At 38.6% G+C, this 21,577-nt stretch overlaps 1 protein-coding gene across 3 annotated transcripts in view; it reads left to right on the top strand.

The window, feature by feature from the left end:
* asap2a (ArfGAP with SH3 domain, ankyrin repeat and PH domain 2a) overlaps positions 1–20,354 on the top strand; it is a 37,822-nt gene extending 17,468 nt beyond the window's left edge. For 2 of the 3 annotated variants that reach the window (XM_077620854.1, XM_077620855.1), the window contains 24 exons: positions 5,057–5,106; positions 6,973–7,102; positions 7,796–7,881; positions 7,974–8,049; positions 8,126–8,212; positions 9,001–9,104; positions 9,684–9,753; positions 9,908–9,995; positions 10,800–10,848; positions 11,098–11,264; positions 12,301–12,434; positions 12,680–12,774; positions 12,864–13,053; positions 13,174–13,259; positions 13,525–13,640; positions 14,502–14,569; positions 14,643–14,750; positions 14,863–15,088; positions 16,455–16,607; positions 17,156–17,258; positions 17,802–17,860; positions 18,012–18,091; positions 18,182–18,301; positions 19,730–20,354. In XM_077620854.1, coding sequence (XP_077476980.1) covers positions 5,057–5,106; positions 6,973–7,102; positions 7,796–7,881; positions 7,974–8,049; positions 8,126–8,212; positions 9,001–9,104; positions 9,684–9,753; positions 9,908–9,995; positions 10,800–10,848; positions 11,098–11,264; positions 12,301–12,434; positions 12,680–12,774; positions 12,864–13,053; positions 13,174–13,259; positions 13,525–13,640; positions 14,502–14,569; positions 14,643–14,750; positions 14,863–15,088; positions 16,455–16,607; positions 17,156–17,258; positions 17,802–17,860; positions 18,012–18,091; positions 18,182–18,301; positions 19,730–19,804 — 2,520 coding nt within the window. In that variant the 3' untranslated portion in view covers positions 19,805–20,354. Of the gene's footprint in view, positions 1–5,056; positions 5,107–6,972; positions 7,103–7,795; positions 7,882–7,973; positions 8,050–8,125; positions 8,213–9,000; positions 9,105–9,683; positions 9,754–9,907; positions 9,996–10,799; positions 10,849–11,097; positions 11,265–12,300; positions 12,435–12,679; positions 12,775–12,863; positions 13,054–13,173; positions 13,260–13,524; positions 13,641–14,501; positions 14,570–14,642; positions 14,751–14,862; positions 15,089–16,454; positions 16,608–17,155; positions 17,259–17,801; positions 17,861–18,011; positions 18,092–18,181; positions 18,302–19,021; positions 19,052–19,729 lie in introns of all 3 variants that reach the window. The other variant, XM_077620856.1, reaches the window with a different exon arrangement.
* The last annotated feature ends 1,223 nt before the right edge of the window (positions 20,355–21,577 follow it).

Consider the following 21,577-nt stretch of genomic DNA (forward strand, 5'->3'; position numbering starts at 1 on the left):
TGGGGTAAATTACCAACAAGGAAGTTGTTTGTGAATTATAATTGAGATGATTCATTCATTGTGTTAGAAGCAGTATGCTGAGTTTTGACTGTGAGAAATGTAACAATCTCATTGGTGGACATTTTAGCAGTAGGAGAGCTTTGGAGGATGTCAGCTGTGAAAGAGTAATTATACTTGAGGAATTGTGGTTGTTTGGAGGAATTAACTAATGGCTCTTTTGTTATAGACTGCATTCTTTACACGGTTGCATGACTAGGATGAAAAGGTTGTTTACACCAACTCCATTTTAATTGGCAATACAGTCCCGCCTGTCAATATGATTTAACCTTGGATCTTGAAAACGCGAGCCCTTTTCAAATATGTCTTCAAAAATTTAATTATTTAAATTTAGAAAGTTGCATCGATGAAAACTGAGATTACATTAAGGTTGCCTTTGGTGACCTGGCTCATCTGAATCAGTCAGCCATTGGGAAAATGTAGCTGACAATGAAACGCTGAGGTCTTGTTATAAGCGGTCAAACATTTGCAGACATACCAAAACAAGTTTAAATTAAAAATTGCTTTCTTAAAACGTATACTTAATTTTGTACCATTTCTTTTGTACACGATTTTGTCTTGCCCCACACAGTCTGTGTAATAATCATACTCATTTTAGTCATCATTTTTTTTTCTTTCAACTTGTGTGGCAGGAACATCTGTACTTATTTTTTACTAGTTTGTTTTTGAGAAAGTCTAGCCTTCAGCAAACACAGACTTATTACTTCCCTGGCCTTGTGAACTTTTACTCCACATTTTTTGGCTACGGTGGCAGTATGATGAAGTTAAATCAGCTCCGAGGCTGGTTGCTACAGAAACTTGTCCTCCTGACCCTGAACCACATGGTCTGTCTCCATGTCTCAAAACTGTTTGTCTCTGCCTGTACTTTTTTCTTTCAAAATCAGTTTTGTTTTTCAAGCGACATGGTTTCCTGTCATTGTTCTTGGACCTCTCTTCCCAAATACGAAATTCAAAACACTTTCTACTGCTCTATTGTCATGCTTGACCACTTACAGCCAATTGGGGACCATGAGTGATTCTCATTACACTAATGAATTTAGATAAAGGAACTGTGAACTTTTGTGCCCTCACATCCTCTCTAATGTGAGTACCTTTCCACTCACTGCGTTACTCAAGGCAATATGCAGTTCTATTCCCATATCTATTCTCACCTCCAGCCTCTTCCTCTTTCGCCATTATCACTCTGCATGGGTTTCCCACGTGGCCAACCTGTCAGCCGATGGGGAAACAGGAACATGTCCAGACTCGCTTGACAAGCAGTTGAGACTATAGTGAAAAAAGGACAGCAATTTGAATTGAATGCCACGAAAGACGACAGGAGAAGTCTTTAAAAAGGAAAAAAAGTCAAGACTGGGTACAATGAATGTCACTCAGATGTTTTTTCTGTGTATAAAAAGTGCAGTCAAGAGTAGAGAAATGCTACCAGGAAACCTGTCTAAAAGCTTTTATACTCATTAATGCTTGACAGTTAAGATGCGTTTCAGACCTCGGGGAAATTGGAATACGAACAATTAGAAAGGGAAACAAAAGTCTTTCCGTGTGACACTTCATTCAAATGTAAATGAAAAAGAGCCTGCCAACCTGCTGTGCTTTTTTTTAGCTTTGCAGCATCACTTCTATCAGAAGTAAAACAATAATTTGAAAAAGTCACATTTTTGGAACATCCCTAAAATAGTATTATACTATAGCTCTGTTCATGATGCCAACAAAGACAATTTAGGCTTTTGTTTTGGGTAGTTCCTGCAAATTGATTATGAATGGGTTCCTATAGGACTTGACGCTGTCCCTATTGAAGATAAACAGACATCATATATTCCCAGGCAGTGGAAAATGGAAAGTGCTGAGTCTCCAAGTTGGGTGTGCGAACAGGGATTATCATAATGGGCACCATCATGATGTCATTTCTGCAGCTGACCCTCTCGGTAGCATCAGCCTGACTGTGGTTGGTTGGGCACTGTAGAATCATCTGTGTTTGCACAAGTAAGGCGTGAGATGAGAGGGCAATGGTGGCTCTGAATGGAGCCACAAGAGTCCAGCTGAGCCCCGTACCATTGTGGTTCATTGGCTCGTGAACCACGCACTCCTGCTTACTGCTTGAGATTTTAGATAAAAACAGATCTCTGTTTATTCGGCATACAGTAGACTAGTAGAGCCCACGGTTTTTGGTTGGATAAATTCTGTTTGCGGTGTTTAAAACAAAAAAATTAGAGACCCCTTTTGTACAATTTATCTGAAATTAAAAAGCAGTAAGCGTAGTTTTTTTGAAAGCAGTTCTTGTCTAAAAGTTCAGGGTGCAACAGAACTATTTCGGTTCTCTTGCATAGTGAATCGGTTTTGTTTAAGGCATTTTTCCCCTCATAAAATGTCCAGAGCCAAAGTCCTGTGGCATTTTCAGCATGGCCATCTAAGTGTTGTTGGTGAATTGTATAGATTTTTAAAAAGAAAAGCATTTTGAGTTTTTTTCCCTGCCTTTTTTGATCGAAAATTAACCAAACAGTGGATTTAAAAACGAACCAAACGGAAATGACATTTTAGTGTACCATTACAGCACTACTAAGTATTGTATACATTGTAATGACCCTTGCTAATACAGTTTTAGATTAACCATTATTCATCCTGCATTTGGGAAATTCAGTTTGTAGCAGTCGCAAGCACATACACAGGAAAAGACAATGTAGACCTAGCTAAAACTGGAACCACACACAGGAAGCCCACACAAGGTTGTGCAGACTGTGGCTGAGGTTAAAAATATGCAGAATCACTCTTCCAAGGTGATCCGCACAGTCCCTCAGTAGTCTGGAGCTGCTCATCAGGACTGGTAGCCTTCCTGGCCTCAATGGTTAAAAAAATGTTGAGGACTAGAATAAAGAAACTAAGCTAATAAAACAATGAACAGTTTTATTGCTGTTAGTAGCATAGCCACAAAAATTCTGTAGGCGAAACCATTTTAATTTGGTGTGGTTTCTGATTGATGAGTTTATTTTTGTTTTTTACGGTTATTCTGTTCAGGGTTTTGGCAGACTGTCACAGCTGTCTTCGGGTGAAAGACAGACTACACTTGACTTATTGCCATATGATCGCAGGGTGATTGTGAATGTTTGATTCAGTGAGAATTGAACTGTGTGGAAGGCAGCTAGGCAAACCACCACCTTACCATTTTCCTTACATAGCACATCTGAGTAAAAAAAAACGAAAGATTTTTTTAACATAATCTCCTGCACTTGTGTGGTCTTGCAGAAGACAGCTGCAGTCTGTGCTTTTGTTTAATTTATTTTCTATAATTTGTACCTGTGTGTAAGCTCACTTTTGCCTCAGTACAAAACCGGTCTTTACTGCTGCTGACCTTTCTGCACATTCAGCACAGAAGTGAAAAAGTGGCTGAGGGAAGTGTGAGAGACAATATTGGATATGGGAGGTGGTAGGTTTGCAATTGCTGGCAGTTTTTAAGGACATGGCAACGATGTTCTAGCCTCTGTCTTGACTCCTGGCCAGAATGGGAACAAGGGTGCTAAAAGCTGCTTCTCCCTAAGGGAGTGTTGTGCCCTGTGTCTTGGCCTGGTCTACCATGCCCTGCCTGGGTATGTTTGTGTGCGTGCTTTATTTTTAGCAATTGCTGTTTTATATAGCGAAGATTCAGAATGTTCTATCTACTGCATATATCCTCTTCTACTTTGCTTTAGCAGCTTTCCGTGCACTCTAATTTAGGGCTTCCAGGCAGCCTTTTTTGTGATCTACGCCTGTCCTCTTTCTGGTGTCATCCACCCTTAAACTGTTGGGTGAGTGACAGAGTGCTGTTCGATTTGGCTCAGTGGACCAAACCTAATCCTGCGGTTTGTTGTTGAATAAGCCACTCCTTTGCAGTCTAAGCAGATATCAATAGTGGGATCGTAAATAATAGAATGGCAGCCTTAAGATCCAAATGCTTTTTCACTTTAAATAATTCAATGTTTTTTATAGGGAAAAAAACAACGGTAGTCTTATGATTTTGCATTAATTAATCTGTATATTACAAATGGAAGTTTTTACAGTATAGCGGTTGTACACTTTTAACAGAGGTCTCTCTAACATTAAGATTTATTTGCTCCTTAATTCTTTCATATTTTGTTGTTGCTTTGTGATCGTCTTCGCATTAAAAACAAGTTGGTTTTTCACATTAATTTGAAATGGGAACATTTATTTGTTTAAAAATATTATTATTGGAAGTAGTGCAAATAATACACACAACAGCCGTGTAAAATATATATGTCTCATTTTAGTGTTTCATGAGCTCACTTTGAGAGGAAAAGACTGTCACATTTTTTTATTATGACTCCACTGAGATACAGGCCTTGTCATGGAATTTAAAAAAAAATCAAGGAAACAGTAGCTTTTCTTTTATATGTTTTACTGTTAAATTGTGCAACTCACATTATTGTATACTTGTGTTGAACATAGTCTGTGTTTAATGAGCACCCCAACAGCATGTATGGTGTTTAATCAAAAGTTTTGTTTGGGTGGCTGGTTGATGCTCACCCTTCACAATGAGAAAATAACCATTGCCTGTACTAGGCGTGACCTAGGGAACTGAAAGTTCTTCTAACAATCACATGGAGCCGCTTGGCCCCCTCGTTCCCTGCTGGGACAGCTACATGTTGCAGCTATGAGGAAGGCAATTCAATTGTGTTGGCTTTCATCCTGACATACACCTTGATTTTGCTCATTAGTCAGTACGGAAACTCCCAGCATGTTGCATTCCGCTCAATTGATACTCACATTCCTGCTTTTGTTTTGCTTTATAGCCATAGTTTTTTTTTTTAATGTCTAGTCTTTGGCGGCTCAGTGGTTAGCATTTTGGCCTCACAGTTCTGGGGTTAACATTATAATAAATTGTCTGACATATTTCTAAGTAATTAACCAAGAAAATGCAGTCAAATGTCTATTCCAGCCATTGTACTCGGATTACACTTTTATCCAGTCCTGTAAATGTCATTTTTCACCTTTTTCCTTTTCCTCCACACAGGATCTGAAAAAACCTTTTGACAAAGCCTGGAAGGACTACGAAACTAAAGTGTAAGACGGCTTTCTCAGCCAAGTTAAAAATTTCCACTTTCAAATGTGCCTTTTCGTCTTGACTAACCACTCTCGCCTCCTTCAACAATCCCCCACGATCTTCTCTCACTTCCACTATATTGTAAATAACCTTCGTCACTAGACTACTTTCTCACTGTCTGCATCCTTATGGTTCTGCATGTAAAAAAATAAGATGTTTATAGCCTTTTATATATCCTACAAGCTGCAAAGGACATTCCTTACTGAAAGGGTAATACATCCTCTCGTCAAAACATTTTAAATAGACAATGCAGTCTGATTGCCAACGTCAAACATTCTGCATGGCATTTGTCCACCATCAGTAATGTCAGGTTGTGTAACTAAGGCAGTGTTTCCCAAACAGTCATACAATGTAATATTTGGAGAGAAAAAAGTATAAGTATATAACAAGATTAAAATTGAACTATTACAAGATTAAAATCAAAACACGATGAATGTTAAATTATAGATTATACTATTACAAGATTCAAATTGTGAAACAGTCATTCTGTTGCTTATTTTTCTCTAATATGAACCGGAAGTTGTTTGGTTTTGAGGGCATCAACTTTTGGCGACGTAAAGTCTGTGTGAGCACAATTTTTTTGTGTAGTATTAGGAGATTTAAGTAATATTTGGAGAAAAGTCATACAATTTTGTGATTAAAAACATTGCATTACTTATTTTTGCATCACTCGAACCGGAAATTGTTCAGGGTCCGCAGACATCAACTTTTGGTGACATTAGGTCAGTGGGAAAAATTTGATTTTAGAATAATTTGGGTGTGATTCCTGCTGATAAAACTTTGATGAGAATGACTATTGTTAATATAGGCAACATAGTTTTAAATTAAAAGACTTTCACATGGTGAGATTTTTTCAATGCAAAAAGTGTGCCGCAGCAAAAAAAAGGTTGGTATACACTAATCTGAAGGGGAAAAATCCAGTAAAAGCACTCCTGGGCTGGTGTATTTGAGTTCCTTTTTGTCACTTCCCGGTACTATTTATTCAGGGATTGCAATGCATTTTGTATCTCCCAAGTAAAATTCAGTTGCTGCACTGGGACACAAAATGCCTTTTCCTGCAAATAAGAAAAGGAATGTGAATGAAAACACTTCCTGAACCGACAGCAATGGGAGTGAATGGATTCCCCCGACATCAGTTGAACAACTGGCGCCTTGGCTTGTAGCCAAACAGCATGGCAAATATGCTTCTCGATCAGTGACATCCATGATGAACATGGTCGGCAGGGAACATGCATGTCCAGGCAGTTTGGAATGCCAAAGAAATAGCAAGTTAAAGAGAGTGTGAAACTTTCATACTCTCCTCCCAAAGTGAAAAAAGGGCACATACTGACTGTTAAAAACTATTTAAAAGGGGCTACGGTCTTACACATTCACTTTGAACGTGATTGTCCATTATAGAGCTTTTGCAATGGTTCCCTTACACATCTTTAAATTGATCTCTGCACAGGCAGTAGCTCAAAAAGATTCATTTGACATTCCATGAGCAATTTCTGCAGCAGTATTTCTGCAATTGATGTTAAAAGATGGCTTACTTTTTCCCCATACATGCAAAAAAAATGAAATAAATGCATGCAATGGAACCACTCCCCCCTTTTCTCCCATTGCTTGCCAATATGAATCAATTTTCTTCTTTGTGTAAAATCACCTCAATAAATTTGCATATTAGTCAATTATTTTGTGGGAAATATGATTAAATCCTTTTCTAACCACATATGGGGAATGATTTTACACACAGACCCTTGTTTTTATTTTTATTTATTCATATATTTTTTCATTGAAAGAATTTAGGTACATCCAGTTCACCCTTTTTTGTGTCTTCTTCTTAGGACCAAGATAGAAAAGGAGAAGAAGGAGCATGCGAGGCAGCATGGCATGATCAGGACAGAAATCAGTGGGGCAGAAATTGCTGAAGAGATGGAGAAGGAGAGGAGATTTTTCCAGCTGCAGATGTGTGAGGTTAGTTGGATGGTATACTTTGATGTAATCCTTAATTTCACCACTTCAGGTTTGGATTGGATTTGATAACTGTATTCATCCCGTATTCGGGAAATTTCATTGTGGCAATAGCAAGAGGGTGATTAGACAGAACAACAAAGCAAAAGCACAAAGTACAAAGCAAATCAAAGTAAATGGGATCATTAGGAATCACAAAATCAAATCATTAAGCAGAAAAGCAGCAAAAACACAAAATGAGCAAGAGTGGACTGAGCTACCGCCGCCGGCTGCTACTTGAACGGCGCCATCTTGGTTGCAGTAGCTAAAACGGATACAGAGTCAAAAAGACGTTGTAAAGTTGGACAAAAACTGGAACTGGACTTGTGTGGCTCCTGACAATTTGCAAAAAAAAGACAGAGAAAACAACAATAGTTCTTCAGAAAAAAAATTAACATTTCCCCATGCAGCCTGCAAATACAAATTCTTGACAAATATTTCAGTCTTGAGCATGCAGCCATTGGGGTTCAGACACTGTTGAGGTGTTATGACATTATCTGGACCATTTATTCTCAAATTTACTTTCATAAACTTGACAGAGTATTTTTTCTTTTAAATCAGAGGAATGATTTGGGGAATGTACAATATATACAAAAGAAAAATGTTTCTATTGGCTGAAGCTTTGTCTAAGTAAGTCTGTTTTGGCAATGTTTACAGTATCTACTCAAAGTCAATGAGATCAAAGTCAAAAAGGGAGTAGACCTGCTGCAGAACCTCATCAAATACTTCCATGCACAGTGCAAGTAAGACAAAATATATTTGGATTTATGCCATCAAGCAGTTTTTGTATAAAAATACGACTTTTTGGAGGTAACTATTCTGTGTTCTGCTTCAGTTTCTTTCAGGATGGTCTCAAAGCGGTGGACAACCTGAAGCCTTCTATTGAAAAACTAGCCACAGATTTACACACAGTGAGGATTACTTTCTTTACAATTCACGAGCTTCCGTTCTTTGATCTTTGCTATATTGTGTTTGTGTCATCACCAGATAAAGCAGGTGCAAGATGAGGAGCGCAAGCAGCTGACTCAGTTAAGAGATGTTCTCAAGACGGCGCTACAAGTGGAGCAGAAGGAGGTACATGAATATGCAATTTGCAAAATAGTTTTGGTAGACTATTTTTTGGGGCGGGGCAAATAACTTTTTTATTTTTATTTATTTTTAATTCAAAACTACCAGTATTTGCTTTCATTTGCACTTTCTTATGAAAGAAAAACATTTTGGGGCAAATCACAAACTATTATTTAAAATCAGAACGTATTGGTATACATTTTGTAAACAACACAAACGGCCTAAGAAATATAAAACAATTCCAACAAAGTTAATCCCGCCATGCTCTTGGAGCGCACAATCCTGTGTAATTTAGTGAGACTTTAATTCATTGAAAATTGTGATATCTCTGGGGATGTTCACTTTTATGATTGCATTGCGTCACCTGTTTTACAATAAATATGCTGTAAATTACATTTTAAGTTTATCCAAACTTTTTTCCCCTCTTTTACTGCCTCCATAATTTGTGAAACAAGTCTAGGAGAGTAAGTAGATCCAAAAATGTCTTGATGTTATCTGTTTTTATTGTAGTTGTAATCATAGATGTCTGTGCACAATCACAATTTTTTTATTGCCATTTTTAAAACACTCCAGTTGAGATCTTGGCTGTGTGCATGTCTGCAGATAAAAGAAAATAACAATCCAATTCTATTTGTGTCATCACTGGCCTTGACAAGTTGTTATGTTTTATAGACAGTACTGCTCGCTTTATTTTTGAGTAAGCATCTACTATAGAGCCATCATTTCATTATTATTATTTTTTTTTAATTTATAAAAAGATCCTTTTTGAGTGTCCTTTGTGCGTGTTTTCTCAGGAATCCCAGGCGCGTCCGAGTACCACCTACAGTTTACATCAGCCACAAGGCAACAAAGAGCACGGCACTGAACGCTGCGGCTACCTTTACAAAAAAAGTGACGGGTGAGATTTACTTAACCTAACTTATTGGCTGCTGTTCACGGCACTCGAGGTCCAATCCATTATGACTGGAAGAGGTCGCTATCTTATGATAAAACTAGTTACTTCATCCAGAGGTTCTACAGTCAAAAGAATACTCCAAAAGCATTTCCAAAGCAATAACATACCACAAAACAATGTAACTATTACTTATTATGAAGGAAAAAAATATGGTACAGCATGACATTACTAATAACTATCTATCTATAATTTGCCTTCTAAATGTTCTCATTAAAAAAGAAAAATTACCACCGGTCGACCTGAATTTTTCATGCCTTTACTTTCTATGTTTATTGATAAATTGGTGTTCATCCACAAGGGAAATTAACAACCAGAAGAAAAAATGTCTTAACTTTGCTAATGATGCTGTTTTATTGACAGTTGAAAGGAAAAACCTTGACTTTTGGAGAGATATCAGTGGAACAGTTTGGTTATATTTTCCACGCTATAAAGCGACATATCACACATTTGTAAAGGTAATCAGATGAAATTACAGTTTTAACATGCTTTCTGTCTCCATGCCTCTGCTAAAATATGTTGCAGGTTGAGAAAAGTATGGCAGAAAAGGAAATGCACAGCTAAGAACGGATACCTCACCATCCCACATAGCACTGTGAGCAATCTCCACTAGCACCAAACCAAACAACATTCTTAGATTTTCCAGTATTAAGTTTCTTGTTAATCAAATAACCAATTTATATAAGTCTCTTCAGTTTCAAATATATGTTGTTATCAGTTCTTTACCACCTATTCTGGCTATCCTACAGACGAACAGACCACCAGCCAAACTCAATTTGCTCACCTGCCAAGTGAAGCACAATCCTGATGAGAAGAAGAGCTTTGACCTCATATCCCGTAAGTTCAGCCCCTCTTTTTAATTTTTCCTCCCCACTCTTGCCATCCCCCGTCTTCCTTCCTGCCCTGAACTTGGGTTGACAGACCTGAAAGGAAGTAGAAGGTCACTGCTGGGCAGAAAGCAGGATGGTGTTGTTATTTGACCTCCAACCAATGATTTTATTCTGGGAAAAAATGCATTTTCATTACACTTGGTAGAGGGGGTTGGCACAATGCAAGATTATAGTGATTCCCATTAATATTTTTGGAAATAATACAGTATACCAATCTTGTCATATGCAGAAATTGGCAACCTATGAATATTTATCCATGAGCATTTGTGAAATATTTATTTATTAAATTTTATTTATTATAAAAGTATACCATAAACATAACCCAGAAATTGTGGGGAAAGTTCACTCCTACTTTGTTAGTTATATTATAAATGGTTTGATTGTTCCTTATTGAGTAATCAGTATTTTTTTTTAAATGGCGAATTTACTGTGTAATTAAAACAACAACAACAACACCAGAGGCCATGACATATTTTACTATTTTTAAACGAATTTATGAGTTTGACTTTTTGAATTAAACTACTGCAATAAAACAATTATTTTTCCTCTCCATATTTTAATTGAGCGATGTACTTCTTTGTCTTGTCTTTCAATACCTGGCTAAAGTTGCAACATTACAAGGATAGGTTGTTTTGTGTTTGTTGAAAAAAGAAAAGAAAAAGATTAACCTCATCATAAAGACATATAACAAAAATAATGCTTGAACGCAATGACAAATTCTGTGTTTAAATGTAACTTTCATGACTTTTAGACGACCGGACATATCACTTTCAGGCTGAAGACGACCAGGACTGCCAAATGTAAGAGCTTGCATTTTTAATCTTTTTTTTTTACATTTTTATTCTTATGCTCTGGTCTACCATGTTTCCCTTCAATTTCCCATACTGTACATAAAGCACTGTCTGATACACTGCCTCATTTTTTATCCTTCTACCCAGAGAATATTTACCCCACGTTCACTTCTCCCTTTGTTCATTTTCACCCACTTTCTACTCCTGCTCCTAACTTTCCATTTATGTCTGCCCTCCTTCACCTTCTCCTGCCTGCAGCTGGATCTCAGTCCTCCAGAACAGCAAGGAAGAGGCCCTGAACCAGGCATTCAAAGGCGACCAGCATGTTGGCGAAAACAACATCGTTCAGGAGTTGACTAAGGCAATCCTGGCAGAGGTGAAGAGGATGACAGGGAATGACGTGTGCTGCGATTGCGGAGCGCCCAGTAAGTAGTGACGACGGGAAGTGATTGGCAGCATATTTTATGTTCTAGCATTTTGAAATGATTTATACATCTGAGCCCTCAAGCAAATTTGACCAAGTGTCCTTCAACAGTTGTTTAAAGCCAGTTCATGATTGAGTTGGACACAGTCCCTATCTTGAAAGCATAAAACGCTCTGAGGCATGCTTAACTTCTCCAAGGACACCTCATAGTTTGTGCTTGTATTGCAAAAAGTGACTTTATTCCAGGATCATTATGTCAGAAAGTCCATGTGAATTTGTGATTAATTGTAACCTCTCACACTTATTATCCAAGTCGACCTATTTTCCGCATTTACCACCCTGTACTGTATTTTAGAAGCACGATAGAGTTCAGGATGGGAGGGGTTGGAATTGTGGTCAACCCTCAAATTTGCCGTCTTCTAACATAGCGTCAGAGGTGGACCAGAGTGACAAGTTTAACATGCGAGGAGCACTGGCCACCCATCTTTTTGAAAGCAAAGAGTCATTGTCATTGCTTTGACATCACTACTCACAAATACTGCTTTTGCACACAACACAAACAAAAAAGGCTTCAATTTAAAAAAAAAAAAAGTGGTTAGTGGGAACCTGAGAGGGCACTGGTTCTTTCTTTTGCCTTACTTCAGTGCGGGCAGTATTGATACAAGTTCCATTCGGTGGCAGTGTGAATGGTTGTCTGTTTCATCGTGCTCTGTGATTGGCTAGAAACCAATTTGAGATGTATCCCGCCGGCTGCTCGTGATTGGCTGGGATAGGCTCCAACACTCCCTGCGACTCTTATGTGGATAGGTGGTGCGGAAGATGAATGAATGGCTCGTGGGAGACCTATATTTGTACATATGAGACAGTTTTCTAAATGATTTTACAGCCGCAGAATGTGGCCCATTTATCCAGGTTCCTGTAATATTAGTTCCATTCAATTTAATTTTTATAGTCATCATTTGTTTTTTAATTAAAAAAGATCATCCTGTGCAATATCTCTATTCCAATGCAAGAGTTTCTACTTCTTTTTTTTCCAGATCCAACGTGGCTGTCCACCAACTTGGGCATTCTCACATGTATCGAATGTTCCGGCATCCACAGGGAACTCGGAGTCCACTATTCTAGGATCCAGTCGCTCACTCTGGATGTTCTCAGCACCTCGGAGCTCTTGGTAGAGTACTCTCAGCTCTTCTTCAGGATTTGAAACCATAACTCTTGACTATTGCGGTAGAAGAGGTCATCATACTTTGAATCGCTTGCATTTTGCTGGGGTTTTCTAACCTGTTTTATTTAAAATCCCTGCCCATGGGTTTCTTCCAAATCAAATGTTTCCTCGTAGTTTAAGGCAGGGTATTGTTTAATCTAAGCTATGTTACTCACTGCGGTGCCTAACTACTCTCCGTGTGTGTTCCACAGCTGGCCAAGAATGTCGGGAATGCAGGCTTCAATGAAATCATGGAGGCCAGTTTAAGTGCTGAAAACGCAATGAAACCCAACCCCGCCAGTGATATGTAAACGCTCTCCCACCCCGCTCATCGCAGCCATCATTACACGCATGAATGACACTGCTGATGAACTGACACTCCGTACGTTCCATCAGGCCGGCGAGGAAAGATTTCATTATCGCCAAGTACACAGAGAAACGCTTCGCCAGGAAGAAATGTCCCGACACCGCCTCACAGCTCCACACGCTGTGCGATGCCGTCAAAGCGCGTGATATCGCCTCCCTCATTCAGCTCTACGCCGAGGGAGTAGACTTGATGGAACCCATACCGCTAGCCAACGGACATGTCAGTAACCCCGTGTACACTCACCCGCCAAAACTTAATGTTACTATACAACATTTGTATGAGTCAAGCTGTGTGAAAGTCTTGCCTGGTTTTCATCTGCCTTATTTGGTTGTCCCTTAGGAACAAGGAGAGACGGCTCTTCACCTGGCTGTCAGGCTAGTGGACAGAACCTCTCTTCACATTGTCGACTTTCTCACACAGAACAGGTGAACAAAAAATCAGAAGACAGCTCATTTCCAAGCCTGTTAAACAATGTTCATAATCCTGGTTCATTTATCTTAGTGGCATTTAAAGGCGCCGCCTATCTAAAGTTGATTTTAGCTGGAGAACAGATGTTTACTTTGCAAAGGAATTCCAATGTTATTTCACTTTGAACATCATCTCATTATAAACCTCAGTATTGTAGTATTTTATGTCAGCAAAGACATGTCTTTTTAAAAATATTTTTGCTCTTTTTGTGCCTGTCTGCAGTTTGAATTTGGATAAACAGACAGCCAAAGGCAGTACGGCGCTGCACTACTGCTGTCTGACTGACAACAGTGAGTGCCTAAAGCTGCTGCTGAGGGGGAAAGCCTCAATAGACATTGGTGAGCATTTTTTCCCCTATCAATTAATTTCTTTTTTATCAATAAACAAGTTCAAACTGTATTACAACAGCCCGGCTCCCTCTTTTGACTAACCAATATGAAACCATAGGTTAACTAATGGTATTATTCAGAACTGGAACATCAAATCAAATAAAAAAAAACATGCTTCAAGACCAATGCGTATACATCCTGACAATATATTTACCTGATCTGTCTACGAATAACACAAGCAATTTTAGTTAGTCACCCAAACAGAACAGCAAAGTAAGCAAGACCCCTCCACGATGTAGTACATTTACATGAGTGTATTGTGGAACTCCCATCCATTGTTCTTTAATTCAACAAGATTTGGTCAATTCACATTGTTTCATTCACCTATATTCAAAATTGCAGGCAAATGGCGCCCTCTGACATATTTGTGCATAATCTCTTATGCTTATTATGATCTAATTTCAATATTAAGTGTTGTCTGTCACTTCTTTGGGATGGATTTGTGTCCAAAATATGGTCAGGTATGATTTGGGTTAGGGGGTTAAAAGGGTAAAAAGGGGGTTGAAATCACTTGCTATAGTATTCCTTAGCACATTTGAGAAGCCTGTATATGGACATCAGGGTTAGACATGGATTTTCTTTCACACAAACACATCTGTGGGGTTTTGTTCCCAAGAGGTTGGGCTCCATGACGACTCTTTCTCACAACACTAATCTCTCCTCTGCTGTGGCTTGTCATCAACAAAACACGGATAACGGCAATAGCTGGCCAAAGGACTTGGTGTGGGAAATATCTTGTGCCTGTGAGAGGAAGGAAACTGGGTCGAGTGTTGCTCTATTATTGAGCCTGCCTTTGTCCAATCTCTTCAGCTAACGAGGCTGGCGAGACACCGCTGGACATCGCTCGCAGGCTGAAACACCTCCAGTGCGAGGAGCTGGTGAGCTCATTGTTTTGACTTGAGTTGCTTCCTGAAAAAACATCAATGTTTATTATTATTATTTTTTTTTCAGTTGAGCCAAGCACTTGCTGGGAAATTCAATGCGCATGTCCATGTGGAGTATGAATGGTGCCTGCAGCATGAAGACTTGGATGAGAGTGACGAGGATCTCGATGAGAAGGTGCCCTTCGACCGACCAAAGGCAGTCTTGGTCTTCTGGGGGTCTTTCATAAAGCAGACACGCCTGTAGCACTGAGTTACTAATACCCCCCGTCTCCTCTTGTGTACTAAAGCCCAGCCCCCACCGCAGGGATGAGCGTCCCGTCAGTTGTTACACACCGAGCACCAACTCCCACCTGCACGGCCGCGACGCCTCTGGCATGGCCAAGGATAAGCAGCGCTCATATCTGCCAAATTTAGTCAACAACGAGACATATGGCACCATCGTCAACAGCAATCCTCCTCAGCCTGGTTTACCTGCCACCACGTCTGCACCACCACTACCGCCGAGGAATCTGGGTATGAATCAGTTGCACTGTGGCATACTAGGGTTAAAACTTCAAGCTTAAAAACATCTATTACCCTGGATCATATTTTGATGAACTTCAGCTAGCAATAAAAGGAATTTGACCTTCATTTTGGTCATTTTTAAATTAAAAAAAAAAGCCCGCCATGCTGAAAATGAAGCTTTTGTAAGTCTGTAGACCAAGGGTGTCAGACTCGGGTTGGTTCGCTGGCCGCATTAACGTCCACTCGGTTTCATGTGGGCCGGACTATTTTAGATATAATATTTAGATTATTTTTTTGTATAAATGGATTAAAAGCCCTGAACATTCCGTTTTTTATAGATCTAAAACAATGTTTATTTTAGCTTTTTTATATATTTTTAGATTTTTAAAAATGATTTTTGAACTGAAAACACAGAAAAACTTGATTAGAAAATTACAATTATTGATTTAAAAGGGGGAAAATCAGGAAATTTAATAGACATCTATACTCTTCATTTTAATTTGATCCTAAAACAGAAAGTCGGCACTCATGATTTACTTTCCCAGGCCACACAAAATGATTCGGCGGGCCAAATTTGGCCCCCGGGCTGCCACTTTGACACATGTGCTGCAGACAATTTATTGGCTGCCATTGACGGCGATCAACTTTATATCCATTTTTACTGATAGGATTGCCAGTAATCGTTAACAACCCGTTTATCACTGTCAATTGCAGTGAATGAATTACACAGATAGGAAGGATGTTTACCTGTGTCCTCATGCAACCTAAGAAATATAACCAAACATTAATATTCACGCTACATTTTAAGTTCGAGCATTATTTAGCCCAAAAAAGAATACTTTTAGAGTTGTTGCTGTTTTTTTCCACATTTGGGCAAAACAGTGTCATCTTATATCCATATCCAGATCACCATTCTTGTTTATTTAGATCAGGGATTTTCATATTCAGTAGTCTGTTCTGGTGGTAATAAAGTATAATAAAATTAAAATGTCAATATTCATTGTTGAAGTGATACATTTGTAAAAAAGCTGTTTACGTATAATCCTTTTGTGAAAGATGACTGATAAGACATCCGCATTGGAACACTAGAGTTTCTGCAGTGAGCCAATTTCGTTAATGAAAGCAAAGTTTGATTGTGGACATTGTTTTTTAAAAGCGTAGCATAGCAGCACCAACCAACCGCACTGTGACATGGCAATCACAGTTCCACTTTAATAACGTTAGTGGTCGTCTGGAGGGCCGCCAAGTAGCAGAGCGCCTTGTTTTCCAACCGCACCATTCTTCACCTGGCCGCTTTTCATATTAATGTCACTTTCACTTCAACTCACGTATAATCCGATTTTTGGACAAGGCTGCTCTTCTTTCTCGTTCACAGTCCAGTTAGCAGCTCTCAGCGGGACGAGTCAAGCCTCGCCTGCCAACAGCTGGAAACCCTCATCGTTAGACCTGGTTGGTCGACAACGTTCGTCTTCGGACCCCCCCAACATGCACCCGCCTGCTCCACCTATCAGGCTCACTTCTACAACTGGTAAGCGGAGCGTAAGTTAGATCACGGGACGCAAAGTCTTTTTGTATTCTGACTTCTCGGGACCTATATAAATAACTCATAAAAATTAGGCATGTAATGATACATCAATCAGGATCGGAATATTAATTGGTTAAATAACAATTAAATTGCTAGTAATGCAAACATTGATTAACATTGTTGTCTTTTAGAAATGGCTTTGTTTAGAAGAATAGTTTGTAATACAGTAATCCCCTGAATATCACGGTTAATTTCATCCCTATTCTAGTTTTTTTTCCTTCAGTGTTTAGTCCTAGTAGCAAGAGTGGCTTCCACTTATGAGTTTCAGTGTGGATTTTCACATTTTTATGAACTAAAAATAAAATAAATAATTAATAGCGAAAAAAATCGCAGAGTAGTGAATTCGTAATAAGTGAAGATGCGATAATCGAGGGATTACTGTATTGGCAAATATCACAAAGGTTATTCAAAGAACCAATATCTTTGTATCAATCTTGGTTGTACAATGATATGTGAAATATAACAATCGTTATGACAACTTTGTGCCACAGGTTTGGGTCCTTCTGGAGGAAAGATTGACATACTGAGTTTACATTCCAAGTCAGGTCAAGGACCCAGTGGATCAAGAAACAGTCAACAAAAGTCACCAGCAGGGTGAGAACATAAACACATTTCCGTGTGACTTTTCTGTGTATTCTACATTCGTTTGTCATAGCCTTAGTTACCATATTTTCCGGACTGTAAATTGAATTTTGTTCATAATTTGGCTGGTCCTGTGACTCAAGGACGACTTTTTTTTCTATCTGTCCACCGATCATTTGTCATGTAATTTTTTTTCTAAGGCTATAGTTATGTGAAAAATTGTTCTGTTAAGAGAAGCCTATTTAGCCTAATGCTCTCCCTTTTATTGTTGTTAATTTATATTATTTTCCTTATTGGTTTCTGATAAAATAAAATAAAATGCCCTCCTAAAAATATGTAGTTTAGTGCGAATTATGTATATTTTTCCCTTTTCATAGTGAATTCTTTGGCTAGTGCGACTTATAGTAGGAAAAAATGCAAAAATGATTCATTTTAAATATTAATTATATCTCTTCTTATATAGAGTGCAGTAAGTTGACGTACATGCTTTAGTCTTTCGACTTCCTGTTCTGCATTCCATCAGTGAGGCACTTGTTTTTCTTCTTTTTTTTCCAGAAATGATAAAGGCTTCACTCGAGTGCCACTAAATCGAACCGCGTCTATCGAGCGACGAGGTGGGTAACCAAGGTCTTGCTTGTGCAGGGTCACTCGATAGCTGTGTAGCTCTATTGAAAAGTTTCACATCGGCCATTTCTCTATCTGTGAGCGTCATAGTTTGTGCAAACCTTGTTGTCTTTGTGATTTCATTTCCTCTTCCTGGTCCAGCTAAGGAAGTGCCAGGATGCCCGCATAACTCCATAGGTCACCCTCTACATCCAGCACACCACTCCCGGAAGGCTTATACTGTGAGCTAAGCCTCCTTCTGCAAATATTGTTTGTTTTGTTTAATATTTCACATTGTCTGACTACACCATGCTGTGTCTTCCATCTCTCAGAAGCACAGGCCGAAGCGAGTGAAGGCCATTTACAACTGTATGGCAGACAACCCGGATGAGCTGACTTTCTCAGAGGGCGAGGTCATTGTAGTAGATGGAGAGGAAGACCAGGAGTGGTGGGTCAGTACCTCTAAATTTTTGGATTCATGTCCGAGTCGTTCATATACTAGAAATGCACAGCACATTCCTTGTTGTCCTCTACATAAATCACTTTTAATAGTTCGCAGAGTTATTTACAGCAGCAGACATGTCTCCACCAAAATTAATCCAATCAATTATTTATTGTACCTGCTTTGGTGGTTGCTGTTAATTTGGCTACCAGCAGAGTTTAAATTGGCTCATTGTTTAATTTATAAATGTTTGTCTTTGAACAGTGTCTAATTTTCATTTAGTTACTTTTGTTTGTTTTTAGTGGGGGAAAAAGCCGTCTTTTTGTGGAAGACATATTTGGAAAATTGGAGTAGCGACTAACAGGGATGGGACGTTATACTTAATATCACGACACCTCGATATGGCAGGGTCACCATGTGATAAGATACAAACAAAAAAGCCACAAAATATTGATTTCTATGGCTACATGAACACAAAAAAAGATTAGATTCACATCTTTTATCGTGATAAAAACCTTTGTACTATTTTCCGTTCTGTACTTATGAGCAGCTGAATGTCATAACCCACATTGTTGAAAATGAACCAGCTATAGCCGCTGCATTTAGCCCTCCTGTCAGTCCCTCCTGTCCGCTAAGATCTCGAACCTCCTCTCTAAAGCATTTAGCATTGTTAGTGCCACTATGTATGCTTCTCCAGTGCACCAACATGTTCCAGCTTTGTTGTTTTCAGGTATAGAAATGACTAATGGAGCCTTTCAAGGTAATGAGCAGGGAATTTTGTTTTCCTGCATCCTAGTCCAATAGCCTCATGACCCGTGAAGTAATGAATTTCCCTTGTCATCCACCAATATGCAATATAGAGCATAGACATTAGACATGAAAGCTATTCACCCGAAAACCCTCTAGCAAGTCCTTTTGTGTAGTGCTTATTGTGTATGTGCTTCTTCCTTCTGTGTCTGATATACACAAAAGATAGTGAAGAGAAGACGTGAAGTAAAAATAGTGTAAAATCATAATACTGGTTCGGGAAAGGTGCAAATACTTTTGGCAGGTTGTCAACATTTTAGAGAACAGTGAAACTTCAAAAGTTACACTGCTTGGCTATTTCAAACGATTTTTTCCATCGGTATAACAGCACAGTTGCAATTTCCGAGTCGGCTTGGTTCCATTCCATTCCATTTAATTTTCTTAAGTAGGATTTTGTAATAATGTTCCTACTAATTCGAGATTAAAGTGGACTTCATCTTTGGAGGTTTCACTGTACTGTGAATATTGACAAGTTTCAGGCATATGCAGGAGGTGAATATCTGTAAAAATATCAAACTTAGCCTCATTACATTTATTTTTGCTGTAATATTTCAAATTGACCTTCAAATAGTTGCTTTCAGATATCGAGTATATTTTTGTGCTCTTATTCCCTTGTCACCTCCTTTTCCAGCTGGGCCACATTGAAGGCGATCCGAAAAGACGAGGAGCCTTCCCGGTCACCTTTGTACACTTTATTATGGACTGAAATGTCACTGCACGAGGGTCAGTAGCGGCAAGCATAGTGGGAATAAAAGTCCCCTTCTTATGACTGTGATGATATTCTACAATATTTTTGAACTACTTCTTGGTTTTTGAAATGATTGTAGTGAACGGCGTCTCACGACATATGCACTTTTCTTGGGTGCGCCGTCACAAGTGATAAAGGTTGTGCGCCGCTGAGTTTCTACTCCTTTCTGGGTGAGCAGTCAGCAGGTCTTCCTTCACCATGCATGAGCATATGAAAATGAAAAAAATGAAGTGCGTCGCCTTGCTTTGCTTGTTCACCTTCTCTTATTCATTGATGTGAAATCATGAGGCTGCGCTTCCTGTCATCTGCCTTTTAACTCATTGGCTGCCATTAACGACTTCTACGACTAATTGGTTTGTACGTCTATCGCCGTCAATGGCAATGAATGGATTAGACAGCTAGGCTTCGTTGTATCCGTGTCCTCAGATAACCTAAGAACATTACCAAAACTTTTATATTCAGGTTTCATTTTGTGTTAAAAAATATGATTTAGCCAAACTGGAATATTTTTTTTAGCATTTTGGCAAAACAAAGTGTCATATTATGCACATCATCCTTCGTATATCTAGATCATTGATTCTCATGTTTAGTTATCCGTCTGGTATAATGATTTGCTCAATAACAATGTATTTTAAAACTCAATATTGAAAAACATGTGCTACTCCAGTGTTTCCATTCGACTTATATCTTTTCTATGGTTAAAAATCAAAACAGAAATCACATATTTGAAGATTTTTAACAATGAATATTGTCATATACAACACAATTTTCAGTGTTTTTCCTTTTTTTTTGTCTTCTTTTCACACCAACCCAACCCATCGAACTTAAATTTGGCCGGGATATGAATAACTGAATTTGCTGTGTCCTCTTTTGTGATTGTGCGACGACCTCTTGACATTCTGCTTTATTTGTGTTGACATTTTGACTGATCCACACAAGTGAAATGCTCAAATAAGCTGTATGAGACTATGTTTTTTTCTTTTGCTTGACAAACATGTGACGCGCAACATCTATCATCCTCATTCCATTTAAACAGAACATCTGTTTTTTTTCTCGTATTAACACCAGCGTTCGACATAAATATTATTAATTTAAAGTTGTGTTGCAGAGCAACAATGTGTACACAAATTGAATGTTCCCAAGTAGTAGGCATTTAAAGTTGACACCATGACAGTCTTGCTAATATCCATGGTGTTTATTGTTAGGAACTCACTGGAAAGAGGTTGTAATCTAGTTTGTAAATAGGTGTGGATGTGTTATTTAAATATAGATCGCCTGTGGGGAACATTTACAGTGGATGTTAGTGTGAGTGTAAAAATAACATCAGTTGTCATTATTGTCTTTGGATGTAAATGGGAATTGAAGCTGGAATAAAATCATATAAAACATGCATCCTGCTTTGCTTCTGGGAGGAGTAAATTAAAGTGGTTCAATATGTGCAAATGGTCATTGATTGCAAAGCTTTTAGATATACGATGAGCTGTGGGGCCATCTTTGATGGTACACAATCTGTTCCATTAATGATGGGTCCACTTGCGGCTTGACTCCAGTGGGTGCTCGTCTATCAAGTGCCCAACACTTTATTATGCTTTAGCAGATTCCATCCATCCATTCCACTGTGTCACTATAACAATAATGTGTGATCAAGTTTGTTGAAGCTGTGTAGACCTCAAATGAAGTCTACTACTTGTATCTTTTTTAAAAGGTATAAATAAAGACAAATATTACAGT

This window comes from Stigmatopora argus, chromosome 15, assembly GCF_051989625.1.
Source record: "Stigmatopora argus isolate UIUO_Sarg chromosome 15, RoL_Sarg_1.0, whole genome shotgun sequence".
NCBI classification, from domain to species: Eukaryota; Metazoa; Chordata; class Actinopteri; order Syngnathiformes; family Syngnathidae; genus Stigmatopora; species Stigmatopora argus.